The sequence below is a fragment of the Tupaia chinensis genome, unplaced genomic scaffold (assembly GCF_000334495.1).
Source record: "Tupaia chinensis unplaced genomic scaffold, TupChi_1.0 Scaffold146140_1, whole genome shotgun sequence".
Taxonomy (NCBI): Eukaryota; Metazoa; Chordata; class Mammalia; order Scandentia; family Tupaiidae; genus Tupaia; species Tupaia belangeri.
In genome coordinates this window covers 3,214,213-3,227,406 of record NW_006205995.1, presented here as the reverse complement: position 1 = coordinate 3,227,406, position 13,194 = coordinate 3,214,213, and the positions used below count along the sequence as shown (strand labels likewise).

The 13,194-nt window shown below is 35.8% G+C and overlaps 1 protein-coding gene across 6 annotated transcripts in view; it reads right to left on the bottom strand.

Moving 5' to 3' along the window:
- The window catches only part of ATP8B4 (ATPase phospholipid transporting 8B4 (putative)), a 276,289-nt gene that overhangs the window by 121,849 nt on the left and 141,246 nt on the right, over positions 1-13,194 (bottom strand). For all 6 annotated transcript variants that reach the window (XM_006168771.3, XM_027768395.1, XM_027768394.1 and 3 more), the window contains 2 exons: positions 12,145-12,341; positions 1,559-1,767 (listed from right to left, as the gene is read on the bottom strand). In XM_006168771.3, coding sequence (XP_006168833.1) covers positions 1,559-1,767; positions 12,145-12,341 — 406 coding nt within the window. The remainder of the gene's footprint in view (positions 1-1,558; positions 1,768-12,144; positions 12,342-13,194) is intronic.

Sequence of the window (13,194 nt, the reverse complement as noted above, 5' to 3'; positions counted from 1 at the left end):
TAGGGAAAAAAAGAAAAGTGATTTTGAAACATTCTGTGAGTGTTTTAGTAAGAATATATCTTAATGGTATTGTAAATCCTTTATAAGTCATAGTGGAATATAAACGAGGGTCTATAGGGGTTACTTAAATCTTTCAGTTACTTTCCTGTATTTTATGAGTAAAATTACAAGCTATCATGGGATTTGTAAATTTGGAGATTTGCAAAGATCTTGATATATACCTTGTAGAAGTCAAAGGTCTTCTCCAAAAGTAGCCTTATACCTCTACACATGAATTTTGGTCCATGTAACTGATAGTTTCCTTAAGATTGCTTTATAGAAGTGATATTAGGTCAATACGAGGCAAAAGAATCTAAAAAAGTTCTCCACATTGAAAATATTTCCAGTACTGTCAGTAAAATTTGCCTATTTAAAACACTTCTTGGGTTAAGGCAATAATTTCAGAAATCCTCTGAAAACAGTACCGAAAGAAAAAAAATTAAGGAAAGATTCTATGCTGTTTACTAATCATTATGATATTGATGTAAGAAATGCACAATGCAACTGAGGGCTTGTGGAAGTCCAGATTGGAAATCATCCTGTCCACTAGCAGAGAAGGCAAGAGAAGAAGCAAAGGTTTCAGGAGAGCTGAGGAAAACCCTGATGACCGCGGGTGAAGCAGGTAGGATAACAAAGTAGGGAGTTTAAAAGATAAGAGAGTGTGAAAATAAACTGACTATATTTACTACTTTTGTTCAAGTTCAAATCTTGATTTAAAATACTTAATAATGTGTAAAGTTTCCTATCAGGGGACTAGGGAAACTTGGATATTCCTCTTTCTTAGATACCCTTTCCTTCTTGAGATTTCTGTTCTAAGAAACTGGACATTCAAGAGCCCCATGAAGGGAGACCTGGAGTCCAGAGAAATTTGACAGATGGTTCTGCAGAACCTCCAGGCTCTGCAGAAGGGACTGTGCTGACTGACCAACATCAGAGTGACAAGGGTCACAAATCAAGAGAATGCTTGAAAATCCAAATGCAGTACATGCATCTTGACAAGAGTACACGAATAGGAAGTGGGTGTTGAAATACCTCATGTGGCCACTTAAGGTATCCCATAAAATTATCAGGAAAGGAATAGTAAATTCTCAAAAACACATGCACTAGAATCAAGCCAGAGCTAATAGAAAGCAAGTATAGAATACTGCTTTTAACAAGATAAATTCAGTGGTCATAACTGCATCCTCCATGGGATATGGTTCTATATAACCAAGCAGAATCACATAACCTCCTTCTCTATTTGTGAATGGTAACTAATCCAAAGTTTTATCTCCACCATTCAATGTTTACCCAGTAAATCATTATTGAGTGTTTATTACCTACCTAAGTACTATGCTAGATGCTGGTGGTGTTCACATCATTAAGAAAGCCAGTAATGATTTTGCTTTTGCTTTTGTTTTGGTTTTGGTTTGTTTTTGTTTTTGTTTTTGGGGTTTTTTTGATTAAAAGAAAATGGGACTGCTTATTGTTTTAAGGACTGTTATCAATATCATTGAGAAAAAAGAATTTTTTCCCTTACCATAGATTCTTCCACTAATGGAACATTTTTTAAAAGTCATGATGTTTTGAGTGAGAGTGCCAGTTTTGTCAGAGAAAACATATTCAATCTGGCCCAGTTCTTCATTGAGTGTGGTTGTCCGAGCTTCAGCAGGTGTTGCTTTCCTAGAGTAATACATCCTCCGATCCCAGTTTATAAAATAACTGTGTCCCAGGCGAATTACTTCCACACTTGTATCCAGTAAAATGAGAGAAAAAGAAATGCTCCATCAATCACAGAACATACAAAGCTTTGAAAAAATAATAAGTCTGCCAAAGCTTTCAGAGTTCAGAAGAAGATGTGACACTCTGTCCCTAGATCCTAGTGATCTTTAGAAGCATCTCCACAGTTTGGTCATAAACCTTTCTAAGTCATTTCCTTGCAGCACCATAAAACAATAGTCTGGTTTAGAATAAAACTTTAGGAAATGTTCCACGGTTCTCTACTTTCATTAAACAGGCCAACTGGGGATTTCTTGGGTAGTATATTACTTTGTATCTCTTCCAATATTTTAGGGGAAACTATTATTGAACATGTTTGGCAGATGTCTGACCTAAACAAATGTTTTGCTGAGGGCTTTTTCTCCAATACATTGTTTGATGTAGCTTTAATTTACCAAAAGAAATAGAAATTATCTCCATGAGGCACTCATCAATAGATATCCAACAGACACCAATAGATATTGCATGGAAACAGGGGTATAGTGTCATGCTACTCTGCCAATTTACCAAGAGAATAGTGTTGTCTCTAGTGATAATCTGTGACTTCCCAGCTCCAGAAGCAGAATTTCTGTGGTCAAGGGTGTGAACTCTTTCTATGTTTGTCATATATAACACCAAACTTATTTCTAAAATGTTTAAAGCAATGTAAGCTTCAACCATCAGATTATTAAACATTACCATGACTTCATTTAGGAAAGGCACCAGCAAAACCAGGCCCATCCTGATATGGATACCGTACTTCAGCTGTGAAATATTGGTTTCCTTGACCAAAAATGAAGATTTTTCTGCTGAGACTTCCCCTCCAGACTCATTTCTAGAAAGACACCAGCGAAGCCAGGCTTATCCTGATATGGATACCATACTTCAGCTGTGAAATATTGGTTTCAGTTTCCAATCATCTGAATATGATTAGGGTCAGAATATTCCTCTCTTCACCCTGAATCTGATGCACAAATAGTGAAAATGGAACAGAAGAAAGATTGAAGATCACCTCCTTCTGCTTGTGTCTGAACACTCAGATTGAACTTCAAGAATCAGGAAGAAATGCACCATCCATCAGATGACTAGAAATCACCACAGTATCACAAGACATGGGAAAGCAAGACAATACCTCTCCTCCAGAGGAAAAGAATAACTCCTCTTCATCCTCAGACAGTACAATGAAACTCAAGGAAATGTCTGATGAGGATTTTAGACTATTCATAATGACAATGCTAATAAAGATGGGAGAGAAGAGAGACAATGAACTGCAGAAGAGACAGAAGAAAAGAGCTGACGAGTTCCAGGAGGTGAGGAAATTCTTGCAAGATCTAAAAGAGGAAGTACACACTCTAAAAAAGAATCAAATGGACCTGTTAGAAATGAAGGCTATAATACAGGAAGTCAAAATCTCCCTTGAAAGTATTAAAAGCAGACTAGATCATAGAGAAAATCGAATCTCAGATGTAGAAGATAGAATCACTGGCCTAGAAAAATCCACCATGCAGACTGAGAAAATGCCCCCCCCAAAAAAAGTGAGAATAATATACAAGAAATACTAGATACCATCAAATGTCCAAACATCCAGATAATTGGTATCCCATAAGGCAAAGAGATTCATAAGGGCATTGATAATCTATTCCATAAAATCCTTCAAGAAAACTTTCCAAACCTAGAGAAGCACTCAAAGATTCAGTCCCAAGATATACAAAGGACCCCAAATAGAATCAACCCAAGAAGATCTTCTCCAAGACACAATATAGCCAGATTGACCAAAACCACAGACAAAGACAAGAGAGAAACAGCAAGTTACCTACAAAGGATATCCAATCAGGCTAACAGCTAACCTTTCATCAGAAACAATGCGAGTGAGTAAAGAATGGGAAAATATATTCAAATTGTTAAGGGAAAAGCAATTTCAACCAGGAATACTGTACCCAGCAAGATTATCCTTAATATGGAAAGAAAAGACAAGAATATTCTCAGATAAACAAAACCTGAAAGAATTTAACAGCACCAGACCAGATCTCCAAGAAGTTCTCAAACAAGTACTATACCAGGAAAATTAAATACAGACACATGGAAATAAGAGTTCGAAAACTAAGAAAATGGCCAATTATCGAGACATGTCTGGAGTTAAATATTATACTCCAGAACTTAATCAGGAAGATCGGACCACAACAGAAGATAGATTAAGTACATGAGACTGAACTGGTGAAATAGCATTTTATGACTTTTGACTAAAGCATTGCTGATTTTCTTCTAGGCTTTGTTTTCCAGTTTTAAGGATTTTGTCCTGTTTTGAGCTGCCTGTTTCCTGGCTTTAAGTTTTAAGTAAAGTTTCTTATTATTTCTTTGATTTACTAAAGCTAAAGCTCTTTTCCTGAAATTAAAAATATATTTAAAAATACCTTTTAATTACCATAGTAAGCTTTATACCATTAGCTAGGTGTTACTTTATAGTATATTCATTCTACTCAGAGTTTCACATCTAAAGTCAGACGTGTATTCACTGATATGTACACACCAGCTAAATTTGCTATTGAAAGTAGTTAGATTACTTAAGAAATTTTCTGAATCAATAAAATGTGTGTGGGGAGGAAGTGATGGAAAACAACTGTAGACACCTAAAATAGTGTGGGAGGAGGGTGGGAAATGGCAGAGGGTGAGAAATAGGAGTAAAATATATATACATATGTGTATATATGAAACTAGAAATGAAAAATTAATGATAACATGCATGATTATGCCACTACCAGTGTATTTTGGATGGAAAATCACATTTTGTATGCTGTGACAATGCTCAGGGAATGAATTTAAATCAATTAATTTAAAATGTTTCAGAAGAAAATTATAGTGCACTTGTGACTAGATTCTAGCTTTGTCCATAGTTTTAGTTTAAGGTATTTTGTGAATCAATAAAATGTGGGCGAAAATGTAAAAATAATAATAATAATAAGGGGACCAGAAGTTAGCGTAATGGCTATGTCGCCGGACTCCCAAGTAGTTGACCGCAGTCTAAGTCCTGGGTCTGACGGCTTGGACTCACGCCGGGCACGTGTGCTTGTGTGCCCAAGATCCCGAAAGGAGAATGGAGGAGAAGGGATTGCGGCGTGGCCATCCCCACTGGGGGGTGATTTCTTGCTTTCTGTCTCTCTATCTCTCTCTGTCTTTCTGGCGAGTACACATGCCCTATAGCAAAAACCTCTGAAAAAAAAAAAGAAAAATATAATAATAATAAAATTAAATTTTAAAGAAGTCTTGAAAAAATGGGTATTATCAAAAAACTATGTAGGATTTCAAAAATTTTGCACCAAATCAATTTATCCTTTGTCACAAAACAAACAAACAAATAAAAAAATTATCTTGGGGCCAGTAAATGGAATAATGGTTAAGGCACTAGACTCCCACATGGCTGACCATGGTTCCAGTCCCAGATCTGGTGGCTTGAAACTCACACCAGGCTTGAGTACATACATGCCTAAAATTCTGAGAGGAGAATGGAGGAGAAGCAATTGATGCATGGCCATCCTCCCTGTGAGGGATGATTTCTTGCTTTCTGTCTCTTTGTCTCTCTAGTAAGTAAGTGCATGTACCCTGTAGCAAAAATATCTTAAAAAATAGTAATAATAATAAGAAAGCATTATATTTTGCTATATGCCATCCTGGCATATCATTACTGTTTATTACATTTTTTAGCAGTGAGTTGAAAACTTTCTAAAAATGTTATTGCCCAGTTGCAGTTCTTCTTAGAGTTATCTAATTCTGCCTATTTCATTTTTTCCTATTCTGATATTAGTGTATTTCTTATTGATCTGTAAAAATTCTATAGATATTAATGCTATAAACTCTTTTCTTAAAGAATTATTTCATTTCATTTACTTATATTTTAATTTGAACAGAGAGGGACAGAGGGAGAGGGACAGAGAGAGAGGGAAAGTGAGAAAGCAAGCCACAAGGTCCAGGACTCGAACCATGGTCGCCCATGTGGGAGTCCAGCACCCTTAACCACCACGTCACCGGCCAACTCCAATGCTGTCAACTCTAGTCAAAAAGAAAAAAAAAAAAAAAAGGCAAAACATTTTAAACAATTTATCATTTGTTTCTAGTTTTTTTAATGTTTTCATTTTTCTTTTTAATCAGATTTATCAGTGGGACATAGTTTCTGTTTATGATTTCTGTTTTAGGAGTTTTGCTGGGTAGGCCTTCACTATGCCAAGATTATATATAGAGACATCTGTAATTTTTTGTCTACTTTTTATTGATTTTCCCCCACATTTAATTCCTTATCCCAACTAAAATTTTTGAAATATAATATACATTATAAGTAGCAAATTTCAATTTTTCCAAATAGAATTTCTTTTAATCACCATTTGTTGAACAATGAATCCTTTCCCTGTTAAGTTGGAGACTTCTTATAATCTCATAAATCTTACTTTCTAGAATCTGATTTATGGATTTTAATTTTGTTCCTTGATATGCTACTCAATGCACCTCTTATTTTCACTACTGTAACTTTATAAAACTTGGCAATGGGATCAGCAGTTTATGTAGTGGTTAAGGCGCTGGATTCCCACATGACTGACTATGGTTCAATTCTTGGACCCAAATGAAATTCATGCCAGGTGCATGTGCACCCATACCCAAAATTCTGAGAGGAGAATGAAAGAGAAAGGATTACAATGTGGCCATCCATGCTGGAGAGGTGATTTCTCACTTTCTCTCTCTCTCTCTGTCTCTTCAGTGAGCGAGTACCTGTGCCCTATAGCAAATATCACTCAGTAAAAGAAAAAAAAAATGAAAGAAAAAGAAAGAAAGAAACTTGGGAATACCTGGGACAAACAAAAGCACCTTTATTCTCTTCCTTTTCAAAATTCTTAGCTTAAATAATTTTATTCTTTCCTCCACTCATGAATGCACTCATCTAAATAAACTTCAGTGTATCAGTTTTCCTATAAAAATTTATTTGGGATTTTCATTAGGCCTATGCTAAATTTTTGATTATTTGAAAAGAAATGACATTTTATAAAACTTAAATATAACCTTAAATCGAAAGATAAATTTTTCCAGGCATTCACTTTTTAAAATTATCTCTGTTGGGACTGGCAGGTGGCATAGTGGGTCAGCAGGTCACATGGTGGTTAAGGCACTGGACTCCCAAATGGCTGACTGTGGTTCAAGTCCCATTCCTGGTGAATTGAAAAATCACACTGGGTACATGTGCATGGCTGCCTAAAATCCTGAGAGGAAACTAGAGGGAAAGGGATTGTTGCATGGCCATCCCCGCTGGGGAGTAATTTCTCACTTTCCCTCTCACTGTCTCTCTCTGCCTTTCTCTGCAAGTATTTGTGCCCTATGGTAAAATCCTAACATAAATAAATAAGTAAAAAATAAAAATAAAATTATCTCTGTCAGCAAAGAATTTTACTTCAGCTTTGGTTTGATTTTCACATTAGTCCATATTCCAGCTTTGCAAATTTATTTCTGGGCAGTATAGCTTGTTATTGATAGGATCATTTTAAATCACTGTTAGCCTAAAGGGAAACTTTTAATTTAAAAAAATATTTCTAACTTAATCAGACACTTAATTGAATTACCCTATTAAGAATTTTACAGATAACTCTTTTGGATTTTCTAGGTTTGTTTGTCTGTGTTCTACTTTTCTAATAGATTTGTTTCAGTTTAAATTTTAGTCTTGTTCACTCATGATTCAATGTATTTGGACACTAACAAGGGTAAAAAGAAGAGTATAAAATAGTAATGATAATAGAAAGATCTCATAGCTTATGTCTAATTTCAGTGGATACTAAGTCCTGATTTTCTCATCTGTAAGTTAAGCAAGTTGACCTAGATAATATCCAAGTTTTTTCTGGGTATTAAATTCTATGTTTCAGATTTAAAAGTACATGACATATTAGGCTAGCCAGGTGGGGTGGTGGTTAAGAAGCACATGACCAAGTGCACAGGTTGAATCCTAGACTTGACGGTTTGGAAAATAACCTCTGTGTGTGTGTGTGTGTGTGTGTGTGTGTGTCTATGTGTGTGTGTCTATGTGTGTGTGTATGCCAAAAAATTCCAAGAGGAGGATGGAGGAGAATAGATTGTGGCATGGCCATCCACCCTAGGGAGGTGATTTGGCACTTCCCTTTCTCTTACTCTCTCTGGCAAGTGCATGTGCCCATGTACTTTTTTAAAAAGGTACATGGCATATGTACATTTCCCTCCCCAAAAGGGGTATGATGCCAGTTCTTTTTCTATCTATTTGAACAGTAAGACTTTTCTCTCAAACTAAAAATAATACTACGACTATGTAGAATCATATGATATACAGATAAGTAAGTCACATCTTGCAGGTATATATTTATAGTTTATTCTCCTATATCCTCCTCTATTATTTGTAAGTTCCTTTCTTCATTCAGAAAGTTCTAGCACTTGGAATGAACCAAGGGCGGTGTCTTGCCTGTCATGGATGGTCAGTCAATATTGAGCATAGGAATTCTAACCCCCTAGATGCTAATTTCATTGAGACTTAGGTTAAGTGACTAAGACAAGATCATTCAAATATGGTGTACAACCACAGAACCAAGACTAGAATTCTAGTACTTGGTAATGTAGACCATATTACACAGTTAACTACACAGATTATTTGAAGCTTTTATTTATCTGAAAGTCTGGTAGCTCCCTGTAAACTTACAGCATAATGAATGGAATAGAGGTTGATTCTTCTGTGTTACAGTACAAGCCAAAGGAAGTATTACTGATCTATTCAAATTTCTAGAACTCAAAATAGCTTGTAGAGAGGGGACAGGCATGCCTTTTGTTTGGGAAATGAGGATTTAGGAAAGTAACTGTGGAACATTTATCCATTTCTTTGTAATAGTAGAGAAAAGGGAGAAAAACATTCAGCTAGCAAAATCAGATTGCTTAGTGGTTTCTGCCTGAATGCTCAGAGAGCAGGGCTTGTGATTCCACACCTTATGAGGCAACACAAGGAACATGAAATGAATTTCTACTGTTTTGGAAGGAACATGTAAAGGCTAATTCTTTGGGTGAACAATGGTTGCATTTCATAAGATCAACTATTAAAAAAAAAAAAAAAAAACACTGTAGACTCTGCCTGAATGCTCAGAGAGCAGGGCTTGTGATTCCACACCTTATGAGGCAACACAAGGAACATGAAATGAATTTCTACTGTTTTGGAAGGAACATGTAAAGGCTAATTCTTTGGGTGAACAATGGTTGCATTTCATAAGATCAACTATTAAAAAAAAAAAAAAAAACACTGTAGCTGGGTATGTCTTAACACAGTAGATAAACAAGTTGAAATCATAGAAATATCCTACCAAATAAATGTCCTTTGTTCACCTGCAATTGTTAACCATTCAAAGCAAACCATTCAAGGACAAACTTTTATCTTTGAGTGACACATGGTACTAATTTATTCTTTACACCTATTTGAAAGCCTAGTAGAAGCTTTTGTAAAAGGCCTTTGACCCTCCAAACAGAAGAATCTGGGAGTTCCCTTTTTCTGTGTCTCTCTCAGTCTTTAGGACTGAGAAACCTGAAGTTCCTTGAAATGTTTATCCTCAAGTTAAGTTCAGAATCACTATTATTTAGTGAGAGGAAAGTTTGCATTCGTCCTCATCGATACTGAGCCTTACCAACAAGTAGAAAACTCTAGCCTCTTTCTGTTTTTTTACTCTCTTGACCGCTCCTCTGAGTAATAAATCACACACAGCTGAGGGTTTAGAGAACTAACAGTGTGCCAACTGTCAGAAGACTTGAGTTTGGATCTTGGTTATGCTCCTAATTAGCTCCATGATCCTAAGCAAATTATCTCTCATCTGCAAAAGAACTTAGGCAAGAACTACTTCTTAAGACGGTTGGGAAACAAATGAAATTAAGTATATAAAAATACTTTATGTAAAATACAAAATACTGGGCCCGCTGATGGCCTGATGGTTAAGGTAGCTGAATTCCACATTGCCAATTGTGAAGTTCAAGTCCTGGACCTAGCAGCTTGAAAAATGTGTTGGTGCATATATGTGCATGTACAAAATCCTGAGAGGAAAGAGAAGGAAAAGGGATTGCAATGTGGCTATCCTTCCTAGGGGGTGCGTTCTCACTTTCCCTTGGTCTCTCTTTCTCTCTCTAGCTCTCTCTGTCTCACTCCAACAAGCACATGTGCTCAATAGCAAATTTTAAAAATAAATAAATATATATATATATATATACACACACATATACATACATGTATACATATGATATATATGATGCTAAATAGAAAGAGAAAGACATCTATATGTAAAGATAAGGAGAAAAACATCTATACCTAAATTGAAAGGTAAAGTGATATTATTTGGAGAACTCAGAAACTATTTTAATCCCCTAATTATATAGAGCAGCACACACCTGACATACATACTAAGGCACAGAAAAGCCTAGTACTTTCCCCCAAGGTCACACAGCTATTAGTATCAGTATTAAAATAAGAAACTGAGTTTGGACAATTACAAGTAATATTCTGTCTACCATTACACATTACAAGTAAAAGAAATGCTAACCTAGGAGCCTTGGTCTCTTAAAAAAAAAAAATCAGTCTTTCTAAATTGTTAAATGAAAAATGCCAATGCACTTCAAAAAAGAGTGTACACAGAAAATGCTTCCTTCATGAGGACATATAAAAGTTACACATGTGCAGATGTAAGCCACTATGCATACTTATTATTCATTTAAGACATAAAAGGAAAAGTTGACCATAGTTCTCCTGGCAAAGAGCAAGATTTACTACAGACTTTATAATTGGATACAAGCATGAGAGGTCTCCAGAATCAAAGATGAGCCAATAGGATACAGTTTAAATAGAACCCACTCTGACCACAGTTCCAGAGGGCCCAAAGCAATTTGCGGTGCTGTGGCCACATGCCACTACTTCAACTCAATTTCCCACAACTTGACATTTCAGTTTCCTGACCACTATCCAAAACAAGGGTGGATTTTGTGCATTAAACTCCTCTTGCTTCATCATAGCCAGGATTTTAGAAAGACAGAAAAAGAGACTTGTGAAAATTAGTGGAGATTTAGAGCTGGTCTTCGTGTATTGTTAAAATACTGATAATGACATGTGTCAAAAAAAAAAAAAAAAAAAAACAAGTACTATCATAGCTGCAGTGTCTTTGTGATTGTCTGGCTCAGCCTTGGTTAAGAATAGTATTAAAAAGTTCTCAGGTATAGACTCTAGGGGCAACTTTAAAGTTTTAGCTTACATTTTCCCCCTTACCCCTCCCACACAGGGAAAAAGAAAGGTAGGGGTGTGTGTGTGTGTGTGTGTGTGTGTGTGTGTGTGTGTGTATGCAAACATATATGTCGAAAGAAAGGGAAAAAGACAAAGACAAGAGAGCAAGACCATTTTAGCTCTCCTTGTGAGACCAAATCTAGAAATGACAAAGTTGTAGTGAAAGTTATGATTCATACATTGTAACCAATAATGGAGAAATACCTACTATTGTATATTTCAACTCCTTTATGTAGTCATACACAAGTACTAATAATAGCAAAAAAGAATATTAAGCTTTTTCTATTTTCAAGGCATCCTTCTAGAAGTTTTACAGACACTTATTTGCTCTTCATACAAGTCCATGAAGTAGAACTACTTTCTCCATTCTACAAACAAGGAAATTGAACTGCCTCAGTGGTACAACTGGGAATTCTAAGGTGCTGCTCAAGCAATGCTGGACCCATACAGAAGATCCTGGGTGTAGTCTCCTAGTCCACCTGTGCACGCTGGGCATGTGCACCCACAATTCTGCCTGGCTGACAAGGTTGAGGAGGGAAGATCACAGCATGAGATTGTGTTGAGGATGCTTCTCTCTCTCTCTGTCCCTCTCTCTTTCCTCTCTCTCTTAAAAAGGAAAAGAAAGCAAAAGTTTTACAAATAAAATGAAGAAACAGAGGCACTAGAAGAGAAAGTAACTTGCCGAAGATTATGGAGCTGGAGCCAAACTAGTGGCAGAGAGACATCATCTCTATAAATCTCTCCAAATGTTCTTCCTTTTCTTACCCAAATTCAACCCAATTCTAATCAATCAAGTTCCATGAGATATAGGGAAGTTCACGTTTTCCAAAGAAAAACATTCCTAAGAAACCAAATCAAATCAAGAAGAAAATAAAAATGCATCTAATATAATTTGAAAATGTAAAAGTTAAACAGATTAAATAGCTTTGTTGCCTCATTTGTAACAGATGTAGCAGATCATAACCAGTCAGAACAAAACATCTATCTCACTGTTGTAATTTTTAAACAAACAGAAACGATTGCGCAGAACAAAGGCTTCTGCCGGCTTCATTAAGTATAAACTCTCATCTTACCTCACATATAATGATATGGGCACAACTGTATTGAGAATAATAATGTATGACCAGAATGTTAAGAATCCTGACAACACAGAGTTCTTTGCTTCTTCTCTCCAAAAGAGGAAATTTCTGAATTGATCCCCAACTTGATTCTCCCAGATTGAATTTCCTATTGCAAGAATAGTTCCCAAGCATACCAGAAACCCAAAAATCTGAAATAAGAACAAAACCAGACAGTTAAGGTTAAACCCCAAAGGACTCACATCAACATGATCTAAATATTTCTAAATCCAAGAAACTGTCATTTGAAAAAGTAATTTATACTCACCATTAATTATATGAAAAAACTTAACCTTTTTATGTCAGGAATTCATCTAAATATTTTACCTATGTTTTCTCACTTAATTTACCATTGACTTTCTGAGATAAGATCAATCTTTATGCATGCTTTTCAAATTAAAACAAAATAAAACAGAATCATAGAAAGACTATATAACTTGTCTATGGTTACATAGTTAGCAACCTCACATCCTTAATTTGTAATAAGCACTTATATTTAAATGACTTAATGAGACCCTGGATAACCCAAGCTTACACCTGGATATGCCCTGGTCAGTCCAAATTTACACCTATTGTTCAGGTATAATATTAATAATTTTACCTTTAACCTTTGAAAGTGTTTTGTTTGGGTGATAAACTATATTGGTTATCAAAGGCAAGAAAAAGTGAAAGGAAGAAAGCATCAGTGGTAAAGAACTATCACATATTCATTAAGTCTCTTGGCTATAGATCTGACTGTACAACGCTTACTGAAGATCAAGAATACAAGGATTAATTAAAATATTGTGTGACATATATACTTTCCTTTTAAGAGTAAAATTATTGGTTGGAAAAGCAGAAACGGTCTCAAATTTTTGTATTAATAATTTTGCTCCGTGGTGATAGATACACGATCACCATGCAAGACTTGGAAGAGCTATCAGGATCATTTAAATCAGGAATTCTAATGGGGGGGGGACACCCAGACTCCTTATGGGCATGTCCCTTGGTCCCCTGGATTCTTTC